Raw genomic sequence first — 27,578 nt, 5'->3', positions numbered from 1 at the left:
TCAAACCGTCCCTTCGATCCAGAGGCTGGCAGTAAGTGACGGCATCACCCGCAGTGATTAATCTCGACAAAGCGAGTTTCGGGGTGCAAAGCAGTAAATAATTATCGAGCGTTACCAGATCGACCCAAAGCACTCGCACCGTCTTTTTTTTTTTTGTCTGCAGAGCCATTCATCCACCAAGCCGCATCTCGCTCCCTCGTCCTCCTCCTCGTCCTCCTCCTCGTCCTCCTCCTCGTCCTCCCAGTCCAATCATGCGTCCCGATTTGACTTGGCAAAAGGTCCTGTCGGCCACCGCCGCCGTAGCAACCACACGCGACAGTAACATCACCGACATCTTTGGTCCCGTGCTCTCGGCCCGGGCCTCCATCCACCTCCCCTCCGACGCAAACTACACGTCGTGCGTCACCCAGCGCTGGTCGAGCCACGCCGCGCCGCCCTTCATTGGCACAATCCGGCCGGCCACTGTTGAGGATGTGCAGAACACAGTGGGTTATCAACCCTCTCACTCTCTTCATGCAAGAACTACATGCAAACCCTTTCACTCTCTTCACCATGCAAGACCTATATGCAAACCATTTTACTCTCTTCATGCAAGAACTACATGCAATTTGACTGACGGCTGACAGGTGAAAATCGCCGCCGCCCACAACATCCCCTTCCTGGCCACCGGCGGCGGCCATGGCGTGTCCATCCAGATGGCCGCCCTCAGAGACGGCATCCAGATCGACCTCGCCAAGTTCAATAGCGTGCACCTAGACACGAAGAAACGGCTGCTCACGGTGGGCGGCGCGGCCAAATTCTCCGATCTCATCAAACCCGTCGACGAAGCTGGCGCACAGTTCCGTGAGTCGACCTCCTCCCCCTAAAATGATATCTCCCTACACAACACAACCTATATCTCCCTAACACAATACACCCCAGCTCTGGGAAGCGCCTACTGCGTCGGCGTCTTGGGCGCGACGCTGGGTGCCGGCGTGAGCGCGAACCAGGGCTACGCGGGGCTGCTGGCCGACCTTCTCGACGAGGTGCAGCTCGTCACGGCAGCGGGACGCCTTGTCACGGCGTCTCGCACGCAGTACGCCGACCTGTTCTGGGCGCTGCGGGGCGCAGGCGCAAACTTTGGCATCGTCACGTCGGCGACCTTCAGGCTGCCCGAGACGGTCAACAAGGGGAACGTCACCAACGCCAACTTCTTGTTTCCGGCAGCGGACAAGGCCGCACAGGTCTACGGCTACCTCGCGTCACTGGACGACAACATGTCGGCGCTCTTGGCGCTCAACATTGGCACGTTCCTAGATCCGGGGAGCAAGCAGGTCAGTGCCAGAAGCCACCAAGCCTAGTCTTTCTGTCCCCTAGTCTTTCTGTCCCCTCTCCCTCAAAAAAGACAGGTGAAAGAAAGGAGGGAAGAGGGGCAAGAGAAATCCGCCCGCAATCACTGACGGCAAACAAACACAGCTCATGCTACTAGTGAACGCCAACTTCGCCGGACCACCAGACGAGGCGGCCCCTTACCTGGCCGCGCTCTCCGACCTCCAACCGCTGCGCTCCGAGGTGCTCAACGTGCGGTGGCCGGACGTGTTCGCGACGTCGTACTTTGGCATCCCCGACACCAAAGCCTGCGGGCGCAACCAGCACGTCAACATGCGCAGCGTGGGCGCGCGGCGCACCGACGCGGCCGCGCTCGTCGCCTTCCTCGGCGCGCTAGACCGCTTCTCGCGCGCCCACCCCGGCGTCTTCACCGCCATGATGATCCACCGCTTCCCCAACCAAAAGGTGCGCGAGGTGCCCGACGGCGACAGCGTGTATCCGTACCGCGACCTGAAGATGCACATGTGGGTTTTCCGTCTTCCCGTTTTCTCGCTTGCGTGCTAACTGGCGGCACAACAGTCAGCTCGAGAGCGAGTACGAAGACCTCAGCGAGACACAGGCTGTCGAGGAGTTCCTGCGGGCCGCGCGCCGCAACCTGGCCGCCGCGAGCGGGTACGCGTCGCCGGCCGTGTATGTCAACTTTGCCCACGGCGACGAGGGCCCGGCAGCTTGGTACGGGGAGCGCAACCTGCAGCGCCTGCGCCAGCTGAAGCGGAAATGGGATCCCCGCGGGCTGTTTGGCTTCTACAACGCGGTGCCAACGGCGGGGGGCACGTCGGACGGCGACCTGTGATGCCTGGCAAGTCGGGAAAGGGAGATGAACGGCTCTTTTTCTTCCTCTTCTTTTTGCCTCCGGCGGCCCTCCGGGGGCGCCTGCGGCGGGCTGCTCGCTGCGCTCGAAATTCGTGCTTTTCTTACTTTAGAGGCGAACGTTGTTCTCTTTGGTTAGCAAACGTAAGGAACAATCTAGTGCGATAAATACCGTTGTAAGACGAGAAACAAAGAGGAGACAGAGAAGAGTATCGCTGCGACTGCATGCAAAAGTCTGAAACAAGCTCAAAGTTCAAGTCCAAGACAAGTTCAAATCCAAGACAAAGTTCTATTTTCCACTTGCATCCACCCACGGCAAAAAAAAGCAACACGACAACACGACACGCGACCAACATCCGCGAATCACTCCACACCCAATCCCTTCTTCAACTCCCCCACCAGCACATCCAAAAACCCCTCCATAAACAAGCCCTCATAAAACGCCTCGTTATACACCAAATCAAATTCCATCTTCCCCCTGAAAATCCAGTAGAACAAATACGCCTCCCTCGCCAGGCACTCAACCCCAAGACTGACATCCCTCACCTCAACACACACGCCCCCAGTCCCCGTCCCAGTCCCCACCCCAGTACCATGCCTCATCTCCACAATCCCGTCCACATCCTCCACACTCGACATATCAACCTCGCTCCGCAGCAGCCCCGCACCCTGGGAAACCACGCGCAGCGCCTGGACCGCATACTCCCTGCGCGCTTGCACGAACCCGTCGCTCACACCCGCGCGGTACAGCCCGTCATACATGGCCGCGTGCGCGGCCCACGGCTCCCCGCGGTCCGCGCGCGCCATGTACCCGCCCGTGTACAGGCCGGCAGCGCCCGCGGCGCCGTCGTATGGCGGCGGCAGGTGCGCCCGCAGGCTGAAACGCATCGTGCTCGTGTAGTGCGTGCCGTCTGGGCTGGTGGCGAGGTTGGCGGCGGCCAGCGCGGCGTGTGCGGCGGCGAGCGGCAGGATGTCGTGCGCGCGGCACGCGGCGAGGAGCGCAGATGTCGCGTCCGCGGGGATGCTGTGCCGGACGCTGCGCGTGCCGCTGGGTCTTGTGTCAGCCGTGGCGGTGGCCTTGGGGGGCAGGCCGACCGAGTTGGCAATGTGCCGGCCCGTGGCGAGGCACGCGGCCGTCTCGGCCGTGACGGCGGCGGTGGGCTGCGCTGGCAGGCGCAGCACATGTTCGATGCTGGGGGCCAGGCGGGCAGTTTCGTCGCCCCAGGCGAGGATGGTGGTGTCGGTGTCGCTCGCCACGGCGCCGAAGAAGGCGTCGAGCAGGTGCAGGATGCCGTAGCCGTCGGTGCGCCAGTGCGACGTGTGCAGCACGAACTGGCTGGTGCGGGGCAGGAAGAAGCCCGTTGCGTACGGCGACGGCTGGAGGCGTGCGATGACGTCGCTGGCGCTCGTGTCGGTGGCGAGGACGGTGAGCGTCTCGTCGGCCCACTGGGCGAGAGCGGCGGCGTCTGGGACAAAGTAGTCGAGCGTGTCGGGGCCGGCCACGGCGGCGATGCTGGGATGCTGGAAGCGCAGGAGCGCCCAGGCCCGTCGCAGCCGCGATGCCAGATCCGCCGACGCTAGGGGCTCGGATCCGGACGATACAGCGAAGGTGCCCACGGCGGTGACGGACCAGTGTTCGCGGCCGGCAGGCAGAGCACGGTCGCCGATCCACTTGATCATGCGCTCGTTCTCGCCGAGCGGGCGCTGCCAGTGCGACGCGCTGATGCTTTTCCAGGCCATGGTGGAGGTGCTTTCGCAATGAAACGTCCAGTGTCTGATGCAGAATCAACCACGCTCAGAACCGCGAAGATCAAAGCACAGGTTATTGCTGCAGTTCACCGTGTGGGCTTGGTGTCTCTGTTGCGGAACATACGGACTTTCATCGCGGACTCGGCGTGGGAGTCGGAGCCACACAGCTGTGCAGCTGTGACGGCAGAGTTGGGCTCATGCCGTCGCATTTTTTTGCTACTCTGCTTGTTCACCGCGGGTAGGGTCAATGGATAGTTAAAAGCAATTCTGAGACAAGCAAACTGCGAATCTCGCGGTAGTGCCTGGGAATAATACCTGCTCACCACCCTCATCACGCACAACCCTAACCCTACTACCCCTTTACCTTTACCCCTTTACCTCTGCCCCTTTACCCGTTTACCTCTACCCCTTACCTTTACCCCTTTACCTCTACCCCTTACCTTTACCCGTTGACCTCTACCCCTTACCTTTACCCCTTTACCTCTACCCCTTACCTTTACCCCTTTACCCCTGAATCCTCACCATCACCGTCACCAAGATGAACTGGACCGAAGCCTCGCCGTCCGTCTTCACCCGAGACCTCGGCGGCGTCGAGAAGATCTACCGCCTCGTCTCACAATCCTTCCAGGCGACTGGCCGCGAGCACTGGGGTCTGTACTGCGAATGCACCTTCGAGCTCGACCCGCTGCAGCCCAACGACGCCACAGCGGCCGCCCTCCGCAGCGCGTGGATCGCCCTCCGCCACGAGCTGCCCGGGCTCGCCGTGGCCCCCGGCGGCCTCGACAAAGCCACCTACACCCTGCCGACCGCTTCATCCGTCGACGCGTGGGCCGACGCGACCTTCTTTGTCAACGCCGCCCCCACGCCCCCCCTCAACGCCGTCGTCGCCGACTACCCCCTGCGCGATCTGCCGGCGCTACACTACTTCCCGTCATCCTCGCAGCTCCTCTTCCTCGCCTCGCACTGGCGCGTCGACGGCCTGGGCACCTGCATGGTCCTCGACCGGCTCTTCGCCCTCCTCGCAACCAACACCCCCCCACCACCGTCAGCCTGGCCCAACGACCTCGCCAAAATCTCCCCCAGCATCGAAGACGCCGTCGGCGCGCCGCCCGCCGCCGAGGCTGCCGCCGACCCGGCCACCGCCTCCTTCGCGCGCGAGCACATCGCCAAGCACCACCGCAACGCCGTGCACGCCGGCGGGCTCGCCACCCTCGGCACGCCCGCCACGCCGCCCGGCCGCACCGCCTGCGCGGCCCTCACCTTGTCTCGAACCAGCACGGAGGCCCTCGCAGCCGCGTGCAAGGCGCGCGCCGTCTCCGTGACCGCCGCCGCGCACGCCGCGCTCGCCGAGACCGCGTTCCGCCTGTCGCCGGCGCCAAAGCCAGAGCGCTACGCGGCCGTCATGTCCGTCAACATGCGCCCGCGGCTGCAGCCGGCGTTCCGTGGCGCGGAGCACGCCGTGCAGACATATGTCACGGGCGTCACGCCGTCGGTGGGCCGCGATGCGACGTTTGGCGAGCGCGCCGCGCACCTGACGGCCTTCTACAAAGAGGGCTGGTACAGCGAGCGCTTTGTACGTGCCATGCGGCTGGCTACGCAGTATCACTTCGAGGCCATGGCGGCTGCGAGGGGTGCAGCGCCGCAGGGCGTGAAGCCGAAGCCGCCGAGCAATGTGCTGCTGAGCAGCCTTGGCGTCGTGGACAAATATCTCGCGCCGCGGCATGCCGGTGGGGATAGGGCGGTGCGTGTCACTGGTTTCAGGTTCGGGGTTAGCATGCTCACGCGCCAGATGCTGCTGTACGTGTGGACGTTTGACGGGCGGCTGCAGCTGTCGGTGAACTACAACGAGGCGTACCATGGTAGGGCGGAGGCAGAGGCGTTCTTGCAGACTATGAAGACGGTGCTAGAGACGGAGCTGGGAGTTGGGCTAGACTTGGATTTGGACTAGGGGTTGGACTTGGATTCGGACTAGGGATTGGACTTGGATTCGGACTAGGGGTTGGACTTGGATTCGGACTAGGGGTTGGACTTGGATTTGGACTAGGGTTGGACTTGGATTTGGACTAGGGGTTGGACTTGGATTTGGACTAGGGTTGGACTTGGATTTGGACTAGGTAGGTAGGTAGCTCTGTCTATCTATGTGCTGACTAGGTACTAGATAGGTTAGCTAAGCTGCAACCTCGCCGACATGAACAGCCGTTGCACTTTCATCCTCCTTGATCCCCCCCTTAGACGAAGCCTCGCCGTCAAAGCCGGCGCGCAGCTCCGCCAGCATGCCGTCAATGTCAAAGTACCACAGCCGGTGCGAGCGCGCCGTGATCTCGGCCATGCACTTGTCCCAGTCGGCCATGGTCGGCGGGTAGCTCCACTCGTAGATGTCGCAGACCTCGCGGCTGCTGGCCACGAGCCACTGGCTGCGCGGCCGGCGCACCACGTCGTAGACGGCAAACGCGCGCTCGACCAGCGCCGTCATGTCAGCCTGGCTCGCCGCCGCCGCCGCCCCGGTCGCCATCTCCAGCAGCGTGCACAGCGCCAAGGCGTCCTCGACGCCGATGCCGGCGCCGCCGCCGTGGTGCGGCGACGACGCGTGCGCCGCGTCGCCGGCCACGCACACGCGCTGGCACACGTACGTCGGCGCCGGGTGGTCGTGCGTGTCGAACAGCGCCCACTTGCTCAGCATGTCCGGCAGCAGCGCCACGACGTGCCGGACCGTCGGACACCACCCCGCGAACACGGCCTCGAGGTCGCCGCGCGTCGCGTCGGCCGTCATGTTGCGCTGGGCGTGGGCGTCGGTCAGCGGCCACGGCTCGGCGTCGGCCACGAAGGCCACCACGTTGAGCAGCGTGCCGCCCGCCACCGGAAAGTGCAGCAGGTGCGCCCCCGGCCCCGTGTGCATGTGCTGGTTGCGCGCCTTGAAGGTGCCGAGCGCTGCTTCGGCGGCCGCCATGGGCACGAGGGCGCGGTACGCGACCTTGTGCGAGAAGTGCGGGTACGAGGCTGGGCTGTCCGCGCCCAGGAGCACCTGCCGCACCTTAGACTTGATGCCGTCGCAGCCGATCACTGGGGGTTGTGCTGGCGGTCAGTGACGGGTCGGGACTTTGCGCGGAGGTGCTACCTACCTGCGTCCGCCTGGGCCGTCGTGCCGTCGGCGAACTGCAGCACCAGCTTCTCGCCCGGGCCGGGGTCCGTGTGCCCGACGAAGCGCTTGCAGAACGCGACGGCGCTGGGGGGGATCGACTTGACAAGCTCGTCGAGCAGGTGGGCGCGGTGGCAGCCCTGGAAGCCCTTGTAGCCCGTGTGCAGCAGGCCGAGCAGCTTGTCCTCGGTGTCGGCGGCGTCGGCCGGGTCCCAGCGGTAGCCGTCGTGGAAGCGCACGTAGTCGTTGGGCTTGTCGGCGTCCTCGCCATTGGGCGTGGCCACCGCGTCGACGGCGGCCACGATGGCCGGGTCCAGCAGCGACATGCACTTGATGGCGTTGGCCGTGAAGGCGATGCCGGCGCCGATCTCGCGGAACTCGCGCGACTGCTCGTAGATGACGACGCGGATCCCGCGCTTCATCAGCCCCATGGCCATGATCAGCCCGACCACGCCGCCGCCGATGATGGCCACGTCGAGCTGCGGCTGTGCTCCCGCCATGTTGACTTTCGGGGTTTACTTGGGATGCAGCTGGAGCCAGGTAGGGTCAGGGCCGTAGAGAACTGATGCGTTCCGGTTCTTTGATGCTCGTTCTAGACTAACTACAGTAATTAAATTCATGTTGAACCGCTACCCAATTTTTGCTCTCGTCTGCATTGGTTTGCTGACATACTCCATCTGCCGAAAGGTGGTTGCAGGTTTTCTTTGGCCACCAGACGATGGTCGTACGACGCGCGCGCACCGGAGTTATGGCCCGGGGACTTGGTTCCGGCCCACGGAAGCAGCTTCAGCCCCTTTCCAGACTGCTCCGCGCCGAGGCGGCACTCTTTGTGGCCTACCACTGTGCCCGTAGAGCGGACTTTGTGATGGAGATGTGTTCGTGTCCAGATGAATGAATATGTGTATAGATTTGCTCCAGGGTCTGGCCCAGTTAACAGTTAATAAACACAATCGAGACACCAGCCTCCAATAAAAACACGCAAAACACAAACACAGACACAGACACAGACAGACACAGACACAGACACAAACACAAACACAATCACAATCACAATCACAATCACAATCACAATCACAATCACATTTCTGACATTCAACCCACTTGTCCTGTAACTCAAAATCACACAAACAACCCCAATGGCCACCGCCACCGCCACCGCCACCGTCACCATGACCGTCAACCGCCCGCTGGCCAACACGTTCGCGCCCGGCGCCGTGGCGAGCTCCTACGAGGAGGAGCTCGGCGCCATGGTGGCCATCAGCAAGATGGTGGTCGACCTGGCGCCGCCCATCACGTCGGCGTCGGTGATCCACGACAACGCGTGCGGGCCGGGCGTGGTGACAGCAGCCATCCTGGCCAAGTTCCACGCCGAGAACCCCGGCAACACAACACCGCCGCCGCCGCGCATCATCGCCACCGACATCGCGCCCAACATGGTCGAGCTGGCGGCGCGCAAGGGCCCGTCGGTCGAGGCGCACGTCATGGACAGCCGCGCGCTCACCAGCATCCCCGACGGCGCGCTGACGCACAGCTTCACCGACTTCCTGTTCGTGCGCGGCTGGGGCGAGGCCGACATGGTGGCGTTCGCGTCCGAGATCCGGCGCACGCTGCGGCCGGGCGCGACGGCCGTCAACGCGGCGTGGAAGTACCACGAGTGGCACACGGTGCTGCGCGATGCGCTGGAGCGCACGCTTGGCGGTACCGACGCCGCCGCCGCCGCCGCCGAGGTCGACGAGCGCATGCCGCGCCAGCCGTGGTCCAAGGAGTCGGTGCTCGCCGTCTTCGCCAAGGCCGGCTTCCACCCCGACCGCACCACCCTCCACACGGTCCAGCACACGCCGCGCGAGCCCATCGAGTGGGACTCGAAGCTGTGGCGCCAGTTCCTCGCCGCCGCCAACGAGAAGGTCACGCGCGGCATGGACGACGCCACCAAGGAGCGCTACTATGCCAACCTTGCCTCGCGCACCGACGAGGACAAGGCCGACCCCAAGGAGTACCGCTGGGAGGCTTGGGTCTTGACGGCTGTGAAATAGACAGATGAGGAGTGGTCGTGCCGTGTCGTGCCGTGTCGTGTCGTGTCGTGTCGTGCTTTGATCCATAGAGAACAGTAGCGAGATTCTGAACTTAAAGAAATCCTTTGATCCGTTTCGTTCTGCTACTGCTTTCTCTTGTCTTGCATTGACATAAACTGTCCCGACATGAGGTGACGTATTTTATAAGCGAGCGGCGAATTTTCCCCGCGATGCGACCCTTCATCTTTGATCCTCAATTCTACCACAACAAGCTATGGCTACCCCTTCAAAAGAAGCTAGGGTAATCCTAGCTCTCAAAGCAATCCAAAATAGTAAAAACCCCAATGTTCTTTCCACAGCCAATTTGTATAATGTTCCCGAAACAACACTTCGCTATCGACGCGCCGGTCGGCCTTCACGACGCATATTCCAGCCAATTCGCGAACACTCAGATCTAGAGGAGCATACGATTGTTCAGTATATATCTGAGCTATGTATACGCGCATTTCCTCCTCGGCTTTGTTGTGTGGAAGATATGGCTAACCGACTGCTGCGCGAACGCGACGCGCTCCCTGTCGGCAAGCTCTGGGCTCATAACTTCGTCAAACGCCAACCAGAACTCCGGACGCGTTTTACGCTTAGATACGACTATCAAAGGGCCAAATACGAAGATCCGAAAGTTATTCGCGAGTGGTTTGTACTTGTGTATAATACTAAAGCCAAATACGGAATCCTTAACGAAGATATATACAACTTTGACGAGACCGGGTTTATGATGGGTATGATTACTACTGGTATGGTTGTTACTACCTCCGATGGCTATGGGAAAGCCAAAAAAGTCCAGCCTGGTAATCGTGAGTGGGCTACGGTTGTCCAAGGGGTAAATGCTCAAGGCTGGGCTATCCCACCATTCATCCTTTTAAAAGGGAAATATTACCAGGAGAGCTAGTATCGAGAGTGTGTCACGGCAGGTGCAGACAGCTGACCAGATTAGTGGCCCTGTCCCGGCCCACTCGGTTACCCTAGATTTAGAGAGTGGTCTATGCACACCACAGCCACGTGCCCCACACCACAACCTACTTCCCCGGCGCCCCGCCTAGGCTTTGGAAGCTTTCTTTCCTTTTTCTTTCTTTAGTTTTAGATTCTACGAATACAGCGACCACATTGCAGCCTTGCCTCATTGCAGTTGACTGCGGTGACAGAGTGCAATCTTCCGGCTACCTGGTATATCGGTGTAACCGATAACGGCTGGACTACTAATGAGAAATGCCTGGATTGGATTCGCCATTTCGATCTTCACATAGCATCTCGTACGATGGGTAAATACCGGCTTTTAGTCCTCGACGGCCACGAGAGCCACCACTCCGACAAATTCGAGAAGTACTGTGACGGCCCGCCTTACGCAGTAGGGATGTCAATGGTTGAAGGCAGCAACGAATGTGGATTTAAAGCTAAGGAAGAGAAAGGAATCTATCGCCGGGTCCGCGCAGGGCGCGGAGAAATAGGTAGTGGTGCTCAGTGCGCACAGGCCACACCCTAAGCACAATGCAGCCAATAGAATCAATCCTGTCACATGAGCCCTGTGGCGACCGTGACAAGTACTATCAGGATCATAACATTATTACCCTTTACATGCCTCCGCACTCCTCGCACCTAGTCCAGCCACTTAATATTAGTTATTTTGGGCCGTTGAAGGAGGCGTACAGCTACTGAATCGAGGAACTTATACATATATATATCATATATATTACTAAGTTGGAATTCCTTTGTACGTTCAAAGAGGCGTTTTTTACTTCTTTTATCGAAAATAATATCCACGGCGCCTTTTCCAGAGCCGGCCTTATACCACACGACTGTCACGGCATGGCCTGGACAGGCTCCTGTTTAGAGTGTGGTCTGTGCCTGACGTATCACGTGGCCCACAACTACCCATTTCCCCGCGCCCTGCGCGGTCCCCGTCATAGCTTCCTTCTTCATCTTTAGATTCTACGAATTCAGCGATGATTACTGCAGCCCTGTCTCTTTACGTTGACTGAGCCGTGATAACGACCCGGAAAGAGTGATTTCCAAGATGAATATACGGCTCCGAATTCCAACTACACCAGCCTCAAGCCTAGGTATGGCACTACCTTGGCTATCTCAGACGCTATAGAACCCCCGAGAGGCCATTTCATAGACAGACCTTATTAAAGGCCGGATATCTAACCATCAAGGTAGTTCTCCAACACCTACCCGTGCCCCGCCCCACTCTTTTTACGGGTTCAGAGTACCTGGCCCTCAAAAGAGGGTGCTCTCCACGACTATAACACCACCAAAATAACAAAATTGAAGCCATCAGCGCATCAAACCTACGTAAATAACGTACAGCCTTCCCTTCTTCGTAGACTGCAACAGGATTTAGTTTTTCTGTCATTCGCCACTGCCTGGCAACTTTTGCAGCCTCTGCAAACCACCTTTTGGTTGCATTACGAGCTCTCAAATCAGCAGCCTCAACTTGCTTCCTTGCCTTAGCCGGAGCTCACCCTCTCTTTGCACTACCATAGCCCCGCCTTCGGGTACTGTTAACACGCCGCTGAATTGCAAGGGCCTATTTTTCATCTGCCTACGTTGTCTTCGTGTAGCCCGGCGAGCCTGGTCCTCCCTAGGTCCTGCTTTGTTTGGAGCAGCTCAGCCATATTGATAAGACTCCCTTTAATAAAACGCCGGGCATCATGAACAAAGGAGGGATCTAGGGCCGGGCTTTCTTCTATGATGGGGCTGGAAGACAGCAACATCGAGAGGCTGAAGTAGGTGGGTAAGGTGCGGAGGCATGCCGAAGGGTATGATGTTATTTTGCTCGCAATACTCGATGAATTCCACCGTATGGTGCGAGCCGTAGCCATCAAGGATAAGGAGGCGTTTATGCCCTATAGAATGCCCTTTCGAGCACTCATCGAAGTGCTTAAGCCACTTAAAAGACACCTGGTCGTTCGTACAGCCCAGCGCAGTCGGTATAATACGTGCCTTGGGGTCTAATTCGGGTTGGGCATACTACTGGGCCATATGGAAGCTCCCTTTGAGTATGAGGAAGGCCGGTATGTGTTTACCGGCCGCCGAGATGCCTTCAATGGCTGTTGCACACTCCCTATTCTCGGGGATGTGTTACGGATCCCTGAAGGGATGCACCTCGGTGGGTCCTGCCGAGTCAATCTCGGGCAATCAGGAATGTCCCACGCCTCTGGCGCAGGACATGGGACCGGGCCTGGTTGACAGCCAATAAAAGGTGTCCCGTCTCCCGTTCGCGGGACACGGGACCTTTCTTTCAGGTCCCGCGTCCCGGGCACGGGGGCCGGGACCCTGCGACCATTTTTATTGGTTCTACAGATAGATATATACGATGACCGTACCCACGGTCTTAGATAGTTCTTGCTTGGTTCTGCAAGCAAGCAATACACATTCACTGCACTCATACACTTTGAGTGGCATTCCGATTTGACTGTATTACCCGTGCGATAGGAGCTTGCCCTTTGTTCTATCTTCATAATTACCAACCCCAGCATCCTGTGGAGACCGTGCTCCCTTACAGACAGACGACCCTAACAGTCGAGTGGTTTGTAATAGGATGCCGAATAAATGCGCCCTATTCCTTCCGGTCACACAAAGCTGGTCTTTCCCGATCCCTATACGGAACCCCGTCTCATCCAGATTCCATATGTTCTCAGGGGGTATGCCGTGCTTCGCGATGACCTCACGAAGCCTCCTGAAGTAGCCTTCGACCCGTTCAAGGTTCTCAGAGTCCTGGCAGTCAGAGGCCATTGTTTTCTGACGCCGCAGGGAATAGTTGTTACGCTTGATGAAGCGTGTGGTCCAGTTAGGACCAACAACAACCGGCTTGGCTGAAGGCCGCGAACTGAATGCAGCCTGTAGGATTAGGTTGGCCGCTGCAGTAATGAACTTGGGGCGTATAGCCAGGTTGATATAGTCAAGCCTATCAATGTAGCGGCATAACGCAACCTCTTAGGTGCGTGTCAAGGTCGTATTGGTGGCAGGGCGACCTTTCTTGGTTGCCGGCCCTCCAAGCGGTATCTTAACCGGGCTCGGGGAACCCCGAATTTCCGAGCCGCTGCTGATACAGAATCGCAGTAACCTTCATTAAACCATGTAGCAGCCGAAGCTACACGAGATTCAACATCGTTGAGGCTTCCGGGATTCATTTTGTGGCTGTTTTGACGCGCTTTTGTTGGTGCCGGCTTCAATTTTGTTATTTTGGTGGTGTTGTTATTGTGGAGAGCACCCTCTTTCGAGGGTCAGGTCCTCTGAACCCGTAAAAAGAGTGGGCGGGGCACGGGTATACTGGCTGCTGTGGACCAATTGGCCAAAGGTATAATGGCCGTAATATACGAGGTGGCTCTTCTGCGTACGGAGGTCTCTTTACTACGTAAGGCTAATGAGAGGCTTAGTAAGAGACGGAGGGCTAAAAAAAACACGTGTGCGGCTTGGAGGGTCACTTACAAGAGGCACAGGACCTGCTGGGTCAGAAAGCTGTGGGTGAGCAGATAATCCAGGAAACACGACAAAATGGTGGCGGTGCGGGGGGGGCTCGCACGAAGATTCGGTGCTGTGGCCTGTGCGGCAAGCCTGGCCATAATCCACGCACGTGTCAGGAAGCTGGAGAATTGCCTGATTCATCTATTTCTGGTTCAGTTATTGTTATTTCCTAGTGTTATGGTGGTTTAATTGAGGATGGTTATGGCAGGTTGGATAGAAATTCACCGCTCGCTTATAAAATACGCTAAAATAGCAATCGACCCATAGTCACAGACGTCACGTCTAATTCTTCAGCTTTGCCAACAACTCAAATGAAGAAATAAGATGCCTACGCCACCTGACAATTCAGGAAGGAGAGCTGAGCGCTCCTTTTTCTCTGCTCTTTTTTGCCTCTGGCGGCCCTCCAGGGGCGCCTGCGGCGGGCTGCTCGCTACGCTCGAAAGCCGTTCTTTCCTTGTTAGAGTCTCCGGGATTTCTCCGTCTTTTAGATTCATCTGATCGACCAAGCCCTATTCAAGAAACTTTGATTGCAAATGAGAAGAAAAAAGCTCCCCTCAGTTCAGCTTAATTACCTACAAAAACCACCACCCAACCACCCCCGTCAATGATCAGCCAATATACTCGACAAACTCATTCCACTCCACGTCCCCCCTCAACACCGCAAAATCCCTATCCGTCAGACACGCAACGGCATCGCAATCACCCGCCTCCGACCCCGGAAACAACACCACCGTGCTCGCAAACGGCACGCTAGGCGGGCGGCGCACGAACTCCGGCGTGCCCAGCCTCCCAAACCCCGGAAACACGCCCCGCAGCGCGCGAATGCTCGAGCACCCGACGTCCGTCTCGCCCCTGAACTCGCCCGCGTACGTGATGGCCGCTTTATCCTCCTCGCGCGCCACAAATGTCGCGAAGCTGCGCAGGTGGTGCAGCGTGTTGGCGGCGTTGAGCGCCGCGCGCAGGCGGCCCGCGATGGCGCCGACCGGGAGCGTCGCGAGCTCGCCGAACGAGAGCACGCACTCGGCGTTGTGCGCCATCTCGCCCATGTAGTCGGGCCCCAGCCCGACCAGCCGCCGCCCGTCCATCTGCCGCCCGAACCGCGAGCGCGTTGTGGGGGGGTGGCGGCCCTGCCGCACGCTGATGAGCCGCTTCCAGATGAAGGCGCACAGCGCGTCGTCGGTTGAGATGAAGGCTGGGGCGGGTGCGTGTGCGGTTGCATGTGCGTGTGCGTGTGCGTGTGCGGGTACGGGTGCGGGTGCGGGTACGAGTGCGGGTGCTGTGTCAGAGGGGGAGGTGGGCTCGGGCTGGCTTGCGAGGACTTTCAGCCGCGCCATGCTCTGCGGCGAGAAGCGGAAGACGTGGTAGCGCGCCGGCTCGGGAGACGGATTTGGCGCCGGCGGAGGGAGCAGGGAGGAGCGCTTGTGGCGGCTGTGGTCGAGCAGCGGCTCGTCGGGGCCGAGCAGCCTGGGCAGGCCGCGGCGGTCGTGGTTGGCGAGGGCGAGCAGTTCGGGCGCGATGGCCTCGCCGCGCATCGCCGCCGCGACCAGCTTGACGAGCCCAAAGTGCCCGCCGGCGTCGGCGATGTTGTGCGCGATGGCGAAGTCGACGATGACGCCGCCGCGGATGAAGCTGGCCTGCACGCGGACCACGTGCGCTGGGCTCTCGTCCGAGTCGTCGAACTTCTGTGGGAACGCCGGCACCGGCGTCAGCAGCTCCGTCTGGATCATGGACTGTGGCGCCTTGTGCGTGCGCAGCTCAGCGTAGGACGGGTGGCCGGCGTCGTCCGGGATGAACTTGACGTCGATGGCGGGCTGCGGCGGCGCGCAGGCCACCGGGCGGTAGAGCCCCGAGCTGCCGGGCCCCTTGCCTTCGTTGACGATGCGCGCGCCCATCCACGGCACCTGGCGCCTGACCTTGGTGACGGCGACCTCGAGGTCGCGGACCACGTCCTGCGCCGTGACGCCCTCGGGCATCGCGAAGAAGTACAGCACGTGCGAATAGACCTGTAGCATCGGTAGCTGGCCCAGCACGTCCTGGTAGCGGTCCAGATTGCCGTAGTCTTCTTCCACCTGCACGCTGCCCATGTTTACGATTGCGTGCCGTTCTCTGGGGGGGTCTGCCGGGACAGGAACAGCGTCGGTGACAACAAACGCTTGGCGCGAATGGATGTATGAGATGCTCAAACTGTTAGGTAGAACTGTTAGGTAGGGTAGCCCAGATCTCTGCTGAGAACTGCTCAGGAGAGCCCCCCACAGAAATCCAGACTACATGTAGCCATGGTTGCGCTGTGCCACAGTCTCTGGCTGGCACTTGCACAAACTCCGGCTGGTTCACGCCGGGCGCGAGGAACGGCCAGGTCCATAGGGCAGGGGATAGGTCCGGAGTGCACTCTCAGACTCGGGAGTCTGCAAGCGGAGTTTTGTCTTTTCCGGGCGCTTGGGACTGTGTATCTGACTAATTGTGAGTACAATCGAGAGACAATTTGAGTTCCCCGTTACCAGATGAGATACGGACCCTGGCGCTCTCTCTCTCGAACATGGCCAACATCTCGGGGGCGAGGGAACGAGGCACGAAAAAATTGCATGCAGTCTTTAGCAACAACATTTTCTAGTTTTGTAAACTCCCACACTTGAAATGCCTGTCCATAACAGCCGCTCTCATCTCGCGGCACATGTGAGAAGTTAACCTAAGCCTCCATTTTCTACCAACATTCAAGTTACAAAACCGCTCACGGGAGCTCTACTAAGCACCTGTGCCCCGCGGGCATCACCAGGAAGTTGATCTGCGGCCTCATGTCCGCGTCCGACATGCCGTACTTGCTAGACAGCCGGACGTCGGGAAACGCCCGGAAGAACAGGGCCGTGCAGAGCCGCAGCTCCATGCGGGCCAGGTTCAGTCCGATGCAGTCTGATTGTGTAGTGGAATTCTTGTCAGCGTGTCTCAGGTAAACAAGTCACAGTGCTCTCGTGTAGTGGGAGAAAAAGAGGACGCGCAAAACTCACTCCGCGGGCCGATGCCAAACGGCATAAACGCATTCTTTGCCTCTGGCGACGGGCTCTCCCAGCGGGACGGATCAAACCTGACAACACCACGTCAGCCAGCCCCTAGAATAAAAGTCCTAGGCCAGTAGGCAAAACCACCACAAATCACTCACTTCTCGGCATCCGGATACGCCCCGCCGTCGCGATGCAGGCTGTAGTTCTGCGTCGACACGACGACGCCGGGTGGCACAGCGTAGCCGGCGAGCACGGCGCCTTCGGGCGGGACGACGCGCGGCAGCGCGCCCTGTGACGCGCCGTACAGCCGCAGCGTCTCCTCGAGGACCAGGTTGAGGTACGGCAGCGCGCGCAGGTCGCGGTGGGTGAAGCCGTCGGGCAGGGACTGGAGTTCACCCAACAAACGCGCGCGCACGGCGTCGTGGCGCAGCACCGCATAGATGAGGTACGTCAGCGTGATGGCCGTCGTGTCGGTGCCCGCCGTGATGTACGACTGCGACTCGATGGTGATGTCGAGCTGCGACAGCTGCTGTTCTGGGCTGCCTCGTTGGCCGCCGCCGCCTTTAGCGACGAGGCTGGAGAAGAGCGTCTTGCGCACCGCGCTGTCGTTGGTCTCGACCAACCGCATGTACTGCGCTGCGCGCGCCGCGCCGTACTCGACGACGCGCTGGCGGGTCGCGCCGACGTTCTTGAAGTAGGGGAAGAAGGGCACGTAGCCGGCGAGCCAGATGAGCCAGGGGAAGGCGCCGCGCAGCGGGAGCAGCGAGCCCATCTCGGCAATGTCTTCGGCGTATTGGTTTTTCTGGCAAACACCCCATGTCAGCCAGCAACGCTCCGTCCGCGTGGCGGATCACCCCTTGGGCCTCACCTTGCCGACCTCCAGCATGTGGAACGACTCGCCGAAGCACATCTCGCTGATGACATCCATGGCGAACAGCGTCCACCAGTGCAGGATATCCGTGCACCCGGTCGTCGCCATCTCGTCGCCGAGCTTGGCGATGGTCAGCCGGGCGCGCTCGACGATCGTCGGCTCGAGGGTCTCGAGCTGCGCCTCGGCAAAACACGGGCCCAGGGCGCGGCGGCGCTGCGCGTGGAAGACCGGGTCCAGCGCCGAGAAGACGCTCCGCACGCCGCCGCCGACATAGTAGCCCGGGTCCTTGAGGAAGCCGGACCGCGCCTTGTGCACCTCGCGCACCGCGCCGACGTCGCTGACGTCCACCTCGCGGGGGCCGAGCCGCACCACAGGTCCTGTAAACCGTTAACCCTTGCTCTGCTATTTCACGCAAGCAAAAATTGGCGGAGGAACTCGATGGTGTCATCACCTACCATATCTCTCGTGCAGCGAGTGGACATACGTCGCCTTGGACCCCGACAGCAGCCTGAGCTTGACCGGCAGATTCGTCCACCGCGACCAAAACGGGCCCGGGATGGACGACAACGGGTTCGTGACGACCCTGTAGAGCGTTTGCTAAAATCAGGCAGCAACGCCAAAGACAAGTCAAGCCATGTCAGCAGGCCGGAATTATCATGGACGGGGCAAGGGAAGCAAGTGGAATGTGATTAGGTGGGTGAAGGTAATTACCAGGATAAACAGCGCCAAAATCCCAACCACGGCTTGCGCCACGACAGACGACGGGGCCCAGTTTGGGATCTTACTGTCGGAGAACGCCATGGCCAAGGTAGCTGCTATTTCCGAGCGCCTATTGATCAATCAGTTAGTCTGCTTGCCGAAAAAAAGGCGGATTGTGTCGAATGTCAACAAAGGCAAAGTATCCCAGCACCAGCACCACAGGCCACCCAAATAATAATAATAATAATATCAAAGTTTTGAAAAGGAAAATCGAAACGCTGCACGCCCGCCTTACCCCTCGGGATGTTCGGGTACGAATGAACCGTCAGGACATGCGTGCGTGCAGCGGAAGACGCCTTACTGGTGGCCTGCCCGGAGTCACTCCCGGACTTACTTCGCACTCGCAGCGAGCCTACCGCGCCCGCCCCACGGCCCACGGCCAGATAGATGGACAGTCACGGCCGGAGCCAAGGAGTTTTGAACGCGAGGGCATGGAGCCATGGACTATCCCAGCCCATCCACAGCTCGGGTCTCTCTGTGGCTCGGTCGCTCAGGGGAAGAAAGGCACTGCTGCGCCTTTACTATTCGGCCGCGTAGCTGATTCGGAGGAGTAAACTGATTGGGAGGAGTTTGTGTAGTTTCAAGGTCTGGCCCAGCCGAGCGTCTCTCCGGCCTCGGGTTATGTTATCTTGCTGTAAATAGCCCTGCCTCAGGAGCAAGTCAGTCCAAGAAAAAAAACGCAGCGATTCAACACTGATAATCCCGTTTCCTCTGGAGGTCTGATTTTTCCCCGCTCACCATGGTTTATTATTGAACGTGTTTGAAAGAGAACGCGGACACGCCTAACCCGTCTAAACTGTAAACTCTCGGTTGTCGGCTACACAGCAGCCGGCCACACAGCAGCCGGCCACAAATCAGCCGGCCACAGCACTCATTCACACACCACATACCTGCACCTGGTGGCCGCACGCCGCCCTCGCCGTCCACAATGGCACAGTTAGACTCGCACAGTAGCAACCATGCGCTTTCAGCGGCCGTCTTCTGCCCACAAAACAAGCCGCCAACAGCACAATACATGTCGACCGTCCGCCGGCAGCTCCGCGGACACCCCCAGCTGCAAGGCTTCTGCCAAGCCATTCTCGACCTGCCATCGACATGGTCTATCTTTGCCCGCGCCAACGCCGACATCGCGGCCCTGGGCCCGTCAGCCTCAGACTACCCGCACCAGCTGCGGGCATGGCTCGCCGACGACGCGCCACTTGAAATCCCCGGCGTCATGTCGGGGATCCTGGCGCTGCCGCTGCTGACCATCATCCAGGTCGTGCAGTACTTCCAGTACCTGGGCTGGCGCGGGATCGGCCACGCGCAGTTTCTGCGCGAAATCAAGGCCGCCGGCGGGGGCGCGCAGGGGTTCTGCGGCGGGCTGCTGCCGGCCATGGCCGTTGCGGCGTCCAGGGACGAGGCCGAGGTGGTCGGCAATGCCGCGAGGGCGCTCCGGATAGCGCTGGGCATCGGAGCGTACGGAGAGCTGGGCGACGATGAGAACGAGCCTGGGCCGACGACGGTGGTCTTGCGGGCAAAGTACGAGGGGCAGGCGGGTGAAATTGTTGCCAGGTTTCCAGGGGTAAGTCCGTCGCTCCGTTGAGCACGTCTCCCAAACCAGCAATGAAAGAAAGGAAGGAAAGCGACGAGCACTAACAAGGTGCATCACCAGGCACACGTCTCCGCCATAACCGATCCGCTTTCCGTGAGCATCGTGGGCCCGGTGCGTGTTCTCGAGGCGCTCAAGAAGTCGGTAGAGACCGACGAAGGTCTCCCGGTGACCCAGGTAAACCTGCGCGGCAAAGTGCACAACCCGGAGAACCGGACGCTCTCGGCCGAGTTTTGCCGGCTGTGTGACGAGCACGACGAACTGCGCTTGCCCACGGCCGACGCCCTCTTGGTACCCGTCCGAGCGAACGCCACTGGCGAGCTCCTCGGCCATGGACCGCTGCCTCTAGCCCACGAGATCATATACAGCACACTTGTGACGCGGTGCGAGTGGCACACGCTGCTCCAGGGAATGTCGAAGCAGATCAAGGAAACGTCGAGCCGCACCACACACACGTTCGCCATGTTTGGCACCGGCCGCAAGAACTGTGTTCCTTCAGCAGCATTCGAGGAGAACGGCCTGTCGATAACGAAGCTCGACGTCATGCAGGCTGTGGCGGCGCCGCATCTGCACAAGTCCATCCTCAGCGTCGAGGGATATCCAAAAGACGCCATCGCCATTGTCGGTGCGGCCTGTCGACTTCCAGGCGCGGACTCGCTCGAGGACCTGTGGGAAGTGGTCAGCTCCGGCCAGTCCAAGGCCGCTCCGCTGCCGACAAGTCGGCTCGACGGAAACCTGGCATCCCGAGTGTCGCTCGACAGCAAGCGCCAGGGCACCACCCAGCAGTGGTGGGGCAACTTTGTGGAAAACATTGACGCCTTCGACAACACCTTCTTCGGCATCAGCCCGCGCGAGGCCCAGTACATGGACCCGCAGCAGCGCCTGCTGCTGGAGACGGCCTACGAGGCCCTCGACAGCGCCGGCTACCTGCGCCACCATAGACGCGACGACTTCGACAACGTCGGGTGCTTCGTGGGGACGACGTACGTCGAGTACCTCGAGAACACGACAGGGTACGGCGCTACGGCATACGCGGCACCCGGCACTATCCGCGCCTTCCAGACGGGCCGAATCAGCTACCATTTCGGCTGGAGCGGCCCCTCAGAGGCCATCGACACGGCGTGCTCGTCGTCTCTGGTCGCCATTCACCGGGCCTGCCGGGCTCTGCAGGCGGGCGAGTGCCCCATGGCTCTCGCCGGCGGCGTCAACCTCATCACCGGCATCCAAAACTTTTTGGACCTGGGCAAAGCAGGCTTCCTGAGCACGACGGGGCAGTGCAAGCCCTTTGACGAAGCCGCCGATGGATACTGTCGGGCCGACGGCGTAGGGCTGGTGGTCCTGAAGCCGCTGCGGCGGGCCGTGGCAGACGGAGACCACGTGCTGGGCGTGATCCCTGGCATCGCAACAAACCACGGCGGTCTATCGTCGTCTATCACAGTGCCATATTCTCGAGCCCAGACGGCCCTGTTCAAAAACGTCCTCGAGCGGACAGGACTGGCGCCCCACCACATCTCGTACGTCGAAGCTCACGGGCCGGGGACGCAGGTCGGCGATCCTATAGAGATCTCAAGCGTGCGCGAAGTTCTAGGCGGCGCGGCGAGACGCGGCGCCGACGAGCTGCTCAGCCTGGGCTCGCTCAAAGGAAATGTCGGGCACAGTGAAACGGCGGCGGGCGTTGGTAGCCTGCTCAAGGTCCTAGCCATGCTCCAGCACCGCCAATTGCCGCCACTGGCTGGCTTTCGCACCCTCAACCGAAAGATAGCCGCCCTCGAGCCCGATCGCCTCACCATCAACAGTGCTGGCATCCAACCCTGGACAGCCCCTTTCCGGGCTGCGCTCATCAATAGCTATGGCGCGGCTGGAAGCAACTCGGCACTCGTTTGCTCCGAAGCGCCACGTAGTAGCGAGTCGGTCACGAGCGTGTCAGTGCCCGGTAGCGGGAGTCCCCATGAGGAGCTCAGCTACCCCGTCTTTTTGAGCGCCGCAAACGCCGAGAGTCTTGGAATGAACGTGACAAAGCTCGCGTCCTATTTGCAAAGGACGGATCAAAGTATGGAGCCTCTCAGTATCGGAAACGTGTCTCTGACACTGTACGAGCGCCGAAAACACCACCACATGCGATGGGTAGGCACCGAGAGTGACCTGGGCGCCTTGTCTCAAACACTGGAACCAGAATCCGGCTCGGTCGCCAAGGGCATGTTTGAAGTTGCCTCGCAAGAGACTGTAAAACCTGTTGTTCTCGTCTTCTCCGGCCAGTCCAGGCGGAACATTCAGCTCAACCGTGACTGGTACCGCTGGTTTCCCCGCCTGCGCTTCCATCTCGAGAGATGCAACGACATCGTCAAGAGCCTCGGTCACGACGCCATCCTCCCCCACGTGCTTTTCCAGTCGGAGCCCGTCTCGGACGTCGTTGCCCTGCAGTGCGGCACGTTTGCCGTGCAGTTTGCTTGTGCGCAGACGTGGATCGACGCTGGTCTCAAAGTGGAGGTCGTCGTGGGCCACAGCTTTGGCGAGCTTACAGCCATGGTGGTCTCGGGTGTCTTGTCCCTGGAAGACGGGCTCCGGTTGGTGTCGACAAGAGCCTCGTTGATGAAGGAGAAATGGGTCCCCGAGCGCGGGACCATGCTTGCCATCCACGCGGCCCCTGCTGTGGTCGAACATGTCATCGTCGCGGTCTGCGCTGCCGACCCGATGGCGGCCGGGCGCTTGGAGATTGCCTGCTTCAACGGTCCTGCAAGCCAGGTCGTGGTAGGCTCGGCATCTGACATAGAGCGAGCGGAGCAGGTACTCGGCCACGATCCGCGATTCGGGCCTGTCAAGTGCCAGCGTGTAGACGTCAGTCATGGATTCCACTCGGTCTTCACCGAGTCCATCCTGGAGGATTTGGAGGCCTCGGCAAGGGCGTTGACCTTCAACCCTCCAGTCATCCGCCTCGAGACGTGCACAGAGACGCCGCTCGACTCGATCAGCCACGGCCGCATCGCCAAGCACACGCGAACGCCCGTCTTCTTCAGCCAGGCCATTGCTCGCATCGAGGAACGGCTCGGGTCTTGCATCTGGCTAGAGGCTGGAGCCGACTCGCCCATCATTTCCATGACGAAGAAGGCCGTGCAAAACGCGGGCGCCAACCACGTCTCTGTGTCGCTTAGATCCAGCGAACCGCAGCACAAGACTGCGTTGGCCGCTGCCACTGCCGCTCTCTGGCGAGAGGGGGTTTCTGTCTCTTTCTGGCCTTTCATCACCCCGGCAGACTCGAGCCTCCGTCCCGTATGGCTGCCGCCGTACCAGTTCCAGCGCAAGCGCCACTGGCTTGAGTGGATCGACCCAGTCGACCAAGCGCGGAAAGCAGGCCTCGCCAGCCACGGGGAGCAGAATCCGCTCCTGCAGGGCAGGACCGCCGCCCCGGCCGCTCTAGTGACGCCGCTAGGCACGCTTTCGGACTCGTGGGCGTCGCTGCAGTTCACGCTGCACACGACGACGCGACGGTTCACCGACATCGTGTCGGGTCACGCCATCCGCGGCCTCCCGCTCTGCCCAGCCTCCATGTACATGGAGGCCGTGGTCATGGCGGCGCAGCAGATCAAGCCCGAGATCGGCTTCCAGGCCTTCCAGTTCGAGCACATGACATTCCCGGGGGCTCTCGGGCTCGACCCAGACCGCCACGTCGTGCTGACCATGGAAGGGGCGGGCGAGTACCTGGCGTGGAAGTTCTCCTTTGGCAGCAGCAACCCACAGGCCAAACACGCTTCCGCGGCCAGGGGCGCGGTCGGGAAAGCTGCCGCCGCCGCCGCCACCGCTACTACCACCACCCACGCCAAAGGCGGCTTCAGCGTCGCGTCGCGCGCCGACCTGGGCCTCTTAGAGCGCGTCGTGCATGAACGCATGGAGGCTGTGCTCGCAGACCCGCGGGCCGAGCGGCTGGGGACGAGACGCGCGTACGCGCTGTTCTCGCGCGTTGTCAACTACAGCCCGCTGCTGCGCGGCATCGAGAGCATCACGATGCTAGGCGGCGAGCATGCGGTGGCGCGCGTGCGGCAGCCGCAGGTCGACCGGCAGCCGGAGCAGGGTTCGGAGAGCACGGCCGCGCGGGTGTGCGACACGATCGGCATCGACACGTTCATCCAGGTGGTCGGGCTGCTGATGAACAGCGGCGAGGGGTGTCCGGAGGACGAAGTGTTCATCGCGACGGGCATCGACCGGATCTTTGTGCAGGACTGCGACTTCGCGGGCGTCGACGAGTGGGACGTGTATGCCACGTGTCTGACGCGCGGAGGCAGAGACGGCCGAGAGGTCGCCGGGGACTTGATGGTGTTCACGCGCGGAGGAAGGCTGGTGCTGACGGGCTCGGGGATCCGCTTCACGCACTATCCCATCGCCAAGCTTGAGAGGCTGCTCGAGAAGACTTCGACTGCGAGTGCTTCCAAGAAGACGTCGGCTGCGATCGGCGGGGGAGGCGACAGGCGCGTCCCTGCCATTTCGACAGCGGCATCAACCCTCCCAGGTCCGGGACATGTAGCAAGACACCACGACCAAGGGGAAAAGACGTTGGTGGGCGAAGAGTTGTTGTCGTCGACGGCAGATGCAAAGTTCAAGCTCGGAATGCGGGGCTTGGATTCGATGATGACAGTCCGGCTCGCTGGACAGCTGAAGCAGTCAATTGGGGGTGGGGCGGCAGGGCCCAGGGAGAGTGGGCCCCTCACGCTAGCTACAGCAGACATGAGGCTCCACCAGCACCAAGAACCCCCCCAGCTTACCCCGCCAAGCTCCAGCCCCAGCGACGACGGAGCGAGCCACGGCAACGGCAACCTCCAGCACGCTTCGAGCGACGCCTGGGCCATGCGCACGCGGCAGCGGCTGCTCGAGCTGATCTCGGAAAACAGCGGCGCGCCGCCGACAAGTATCCATGACAGTGCGAGCCTGCAGGATATCGGCCTCGACTCCCTATCTCTGATGGAGCTCAAGTCGTCGGTCGAGGATACGTTCGTCGTTCAGCTCGGCCACGACGACCTGCACGCAATGTCCACCGTTGCCGACATGCTCGACCTGCTGCGTCCGAGCGGACAGATGGATGTGCTTGTGGTTTCTTGACACGCCACGTTCTGCGGCCCTCACACAAAGCATAAAGCGTCACATGCACAGACACGAGGAGGGAGAAATGCAACGATTGTGCCTAACTACCTCTCAAGGGGGTTAGGTGATGTATGATAGAAGAAAGACAACGCATAACCGGGGCAGGGGGGACGCAATAACTTATAGAACCCCTTTCTTTCTCCTTTCTGAACCAACCTAGGGGCAAGGGGGGAGGCCCAACCGGCCATGGAAATAGAGTGGATTATTCCTTATGAAGCCTGAACCGCTCTCCCCGACGGTAATTTCATGTGTATACGGTTAGGATTGGCTGTTTATAGCCTTAGAAAAGGGGGTCCGTAGGGTCGTGACTCTGAGACATCCCTTCGTCGTCTCCGACCAATACGAGTCCGTAGCCCAAATCTGTCCATAAGGATGAAAGAAAGAAGTATGGATTTAAACTCCCCGCCCCCGGAAGCACCGATTGTGTGCTGTGATAGCTATGAAAGAGAGGCCGATGTTCTACCATGACCTTGATGAAAGGGGAAACCCGTGTTTGGGTAAGCTTTATTATGTGTGTGATACAGTAAAAAAAGGTTTAAGAGGACGTCAGCCTCTGAAAAGGGTTCGATCCCTTCTCTTGTTGTTGGTCATTTTTGGAGTGTATAGTGTTATGTGAGCTAACCGACGAGCAAGCTTCCTCAAGATCGCTCGCCTAGTAGCCGCCCCGGTCCGGCTAGTCGCTCAGCAGTTCCGTACGCTGCGAGTAGCTATACTCAGAAGAATCATTGGATTCCACATGCCTATCAGATACAAAGTCGATTTCGGCCACAGGGGAAGACGCGGGACCGATAGGCTCAATGGAGTTGAGGGCGCCGAGCGCCGGGCTCATCGACGGGAATCATGACCTTGACTGGGACGACAGTGGCCTTCTTCCTTGGATGGCCGACTTTCTTGCCACCGCGATGCTTCGGGGTACGACGGGGCTTGGGAGTGTCGGTGGTCTCTGGCTTCTTGCCCTTGGGCTTAGATATCTGCAGTAGCTTAGTGACTGGCTTAGGGGCAACGCCGGGGCCGAGCTGCTTGGGCGCGGCCTTGGGTTCTTGGCGCCACAGGGGTTGGGGATTGTCGCGGTTCTTACGCACGCAGCTCGTGCAGTATGCGGCGGGGCGGACGATGACCTGAAAGGGGTTGTACATGGCCTTGGGATAGAAGCCTTCGTCGAAGCACTCCTGACAGTTTGCACAGCGGTCCGGGTGCTGAGTCTTGCGGGTGTGGTCGATGGTGGTACACGTGGCCCTGGTGGCGGTGTCGCCCGGCAGCCAGTTTGACAGGTTGCTGCCCATGGTCAGCCGGAAGATGTCGTTGCCGAACATGGGGCACCGTTCCGACAACGAGAGGAACGCATTGGAGCCATCCTTCTTCGTCTTGAGCAGCCGCTCCCGGCCGGCCCAGACAAAACTAGACAGCAGCGACTGGAGGCGCGAAGGGCGCAGGACCTCGGTGTATGCCTCCGAAATGACCTGAATAAGCTCCTTAATGTACTGCTCGTGGCCGTCCAACTTCTCATTGATGATGCCGCTGCGGCCCGACATCTTGATGTCGTAAGAGCAAAGCTGGCGGAGCTTCTCGTCGCAGAAAACACCCAGGAGATCAAGTGCGTCGTCAAACAGCGGCTCAAGCTCGAAGGCCTCTCCAAGGGCGAAGAGATTGGCATATTGGGTGAAGGATACGTTGGTCTCCTGGATCCAGCTTTCATCGAGGACTTCAGGCGAGAGTTTGAAATTAGCTCGGCGCATCACGAGATGGAACAGGCAGGTCATGTGCGACTAGGGTGAGGGGTGAGGGGGCAAGGACGGAGATAAGAGTTTAGACGAGAGCGTATCCGGTTTTCCTACCGCCCGAATAGATGAAGTGGAGGAGCGTGTTGATGTCCTTCTCTTTGTGGTTGTGGAGGTTCACAACGTTAGTCTGTCCCTTCTGTTTTCACGGTGCTTTAGCTTACAATGCCCGCATGATGCCCATAGCAGTCGAGGATATTCCATCAGCACAGGCTCTACATACCTGATATTGGTCTGCGAAGGCCTTCAAAAACCACTTGCAGCGCGTGCACAAGATGGTCTTGTGCACCTTCCATTTGTGTTTGGCGCACATGATTTCGGCGTCGGCGAAGTTGCCCGACTCGAGCAGGCTGTTCGACGTGGAAGGAGGGCCCAAATATTAGCTCAGAACAAACCAAGGACCAGGCGGATATGCCTTGAGCCCGTCAAGATGGGCGTGGTTAACCCACAGGAGGTCGTTCTTGCCAAATCTGCCCTCTGCTGGTGAGGGTTCCATGGTCACTACAAGTGCGTCTGTGGAAGGTGTTGCTTGAGGAAAGGGAAGGTTGAGCCTAAATTTTAGATGCCTGCTAAAATAGAAGCAGTAGAAATTAGTCGCAGGGTCCTGGAGCCATCCAAGAGCCTTGTTGGGGCACCTGAAACCTGTAGCATGAGTTATAAGGCCTAGGGACCGGCCTGGGGGGCCGTGGATATGTCCCGAGCTCTCAGGCAGCGAGATGGAGGGATAAGGTAGTAAGGGAAAGGTGTCTAGTGATGAGAAAAGGCAAATTGGATGGGTTCAGAGCGTGTGGTGTTTGGTTCAAGGGCCTGAGATACCACTCGATTCGTGAGGCCGTTTTAATCATCTGCGG

General features: G+C 60.0%; 10 protein-coding genes across 10 annotated transcripts; 4 read left to right on the top strand and 6 right to left on the bottom strand.

Moving 5' to 3' along the window:
• Positions 1-17: 17 nt before the first annotated feature.
• B0T26DRAFT_873683 (uncharacterized protein) lies at positions 18-2,468 on the top strand. The gene is made up of 5 exons (XM_060448005.1): positions 18-485; positions 627-843; positions 922-1,313; positions 1,456-1,832; positions 1,888-2,468. The coding sequence occupies exons 1-5, from the start codon at positions 252-254 to the stop codon at positions 2,159-2,161; spliced, it is 1,494 nt and encodes a 497-aa protein (XP_060294887.1). The 5' UTR covers positions 18-251; the 3' UTR covers positions 2,162-2,468.
• Positions 2,469-2,541: 73 nt separating this feature from the next.
• B0T26DRAFT_677877 (uncharacterized protein) lies at positions 2,542-3,918 on the bottom strand (the record flags this gene model as incomplete). The annotated part of the gene is made up of 1 exon (XM_060440157.1): positions 2,542-3,918. The coding sequence occupies one exon, from the start codon at positions 3,916-3,918 to the stop codon at positions 2,542-2,544; it is 1,377 nt and encodes a 458-aa protein (XP_060294886.1).
• A 490-nt stretch (positions 3,919-4,408) lies between these two features.
• B0T26DRAFT_782641 (uncharacterized protein) lies at positions 4,409-5,875 on the top strand (the record flags this gene model as incomplete). The annotated part of the gene is made up of 1 exon (XM_060446728.1): positions 4,409-5,875. Exon 1 carries the CDS (start codon positions 4,466-4,468, stop codon positions 5,873-5,875), a length of 1,410 nt encoding a protein of 469 aa, XP_060294885.1. The 5' UTR covers positions 4,409-4,465.
• A 92-nt stretch (positions 5,876-5,967) lies between these two features.
• On the bottom strand, positions 5,968-7,563 carry B0T26DRAFT_742188 (uncharacterized protein; the record flags this gene model as incomplete). Its single annotated transcript, XM_060444074.1, has 3 exons — positions 5,968-6,037; positions 6,162-6,987; positions 7,047-7,563. 3 exons carry the CDS (start codon positions 7,561-7,563, stop codon positions 5,968-5,970), a joined length of 1,413 nt encoding a protein of 470 aa, XP_060294884.1.
• Positions 7,564-8,199: 636 nt separating this feature from the next.
• B0T26DRAFT_753650 (uncharacterized protein) lies at positions 8,200-9,096 on the top strand (the record flags this gene model as incomplete). Its single annotated transcript, XM_060445721.1, has 1 exon — positions 8,200-9,096. One exon carries the CDS (start codon positions 8,200-8,202, stop codon positions 9,094-9,096), a length of 897 nt encoding a protein of 298 aa, XP_060294883.1.
• Positions 9,097-12,646: 3,550 nt separating this feature from the next.
• Positions 12,647-13,440, bottom strand: B0T26DRAFT_717781 (uncharacterized protein). Its single transcript, XM_060442346.1, has one exon. The coding sequence runs from the start codon at positions 13,266-13,268 to the stop codon at positions 13,083-13,085; it is 186 nt and encodes a 61-aa protein (XP_060294882.1). The 5' UTR covers positions 13,269-13,440; the 3' UTR covers positions 12,647-13,082.
• Positions 13,441-14,009: 569 nt separating this feature from the next.
• On the bottom strand, positions 14,010-16,100 carry B0T26DRAFT_858248 (uncharacterized protein). Its single transcript, XM_060447718.1, has one exon. The coding sequence runs from the start codon at positions 15,684-15,686 to the stop codon at positions 14,211-14,213; it is 1,476 nt and encodes a 491-aa protein (XP_060294881.1). The 5' UTR covers positions 15,687-16,100; the 3' UTR covers positions 14,010-14,210.
• Positions 16,101-16,330: 230 nt separating this feature from the next.
• Positions 16,331-18,270, bottom strand: B0T26DRAFT_753648 (cytochrome P450; the record flags this gene model as incomplete). The annotated part of the gene is made up of 6 exons (XM_060445720.1): positions 16,331-16,509; positions 16,605-16,681; positions 16,757-17,400; positions 17,467-17,846; positions 17,925-18,066; positions 18,181-18,270. The coding sequence occupies 6 exons, from the start codon at positions 18,268-18,270 to the stop codon at positions 16,331-16,333; spliced, it is 1,512 nt and encodes a 503-aa protein (XP_060294880.1).
• A 1,174-nt stretch (positions 18,271-19,444) lies between these two features.
• Positions 19,445-24,907, top strand: B0T26DRAFT_651059 (putative polyketide synthase; the record flags this gene model as incomplete). The annotated part of the gene is made up of 2 exons (XM_060438243.1): positions 19,445-19,792; positions 19,883-24,907. The coding sequence occupies 2 exons, from the start codon at positions 19,445-19,447 to the stop codon at positions 24,905-24,907; spliced, it is 5,373 nt and encodes a 1,790-aa protein (XP_060294879.1).
• An 836-nt stretch (positions 24,908-25,743) lies between these two features.
• Positions 25,744-27,223, bottom strand: B0T26DRAFT_753646 (uncharacterized protein; the record flags this gene model as incomplete). Its single annotated transcript, XM_060445719.1, has 4 exons — positions 25,744-26,651; positions 26,785-26,866; positions 26,951-27,077; positions 27,123-27,223. 4 exons carry the CDS (start codon positions 27,221-27,223, stop codon positions 25,744-25,746), a joined length of 1,218 nt encoding a protein of 405 aa, XP_060294878.1.
• Positions 27,224-27,578: the final 355 nt, after the last annotated feature.

The sequence above is a fragment of the Lasiosphaeria miniovina genome (assembly GCF_030549165.1).
Source record: "Lasiosphaeria miniovina strain SMH2392-1A chromosome Unknown B0T26scaffold_5, whole genome shotgun sequence".
Lineage (NCBI taxonomy): Eukaryota > Fungi > Ascomycota > Sordariomycetes > Sordariales > Lasiosphaeriaceae > Lasiosphaeria > Lasiosphaeria miniovina.
Note: the sequence above shows the minus strand (reverse complement) of the source record. Positions and strands in the feature narration are given on the sequence as shown.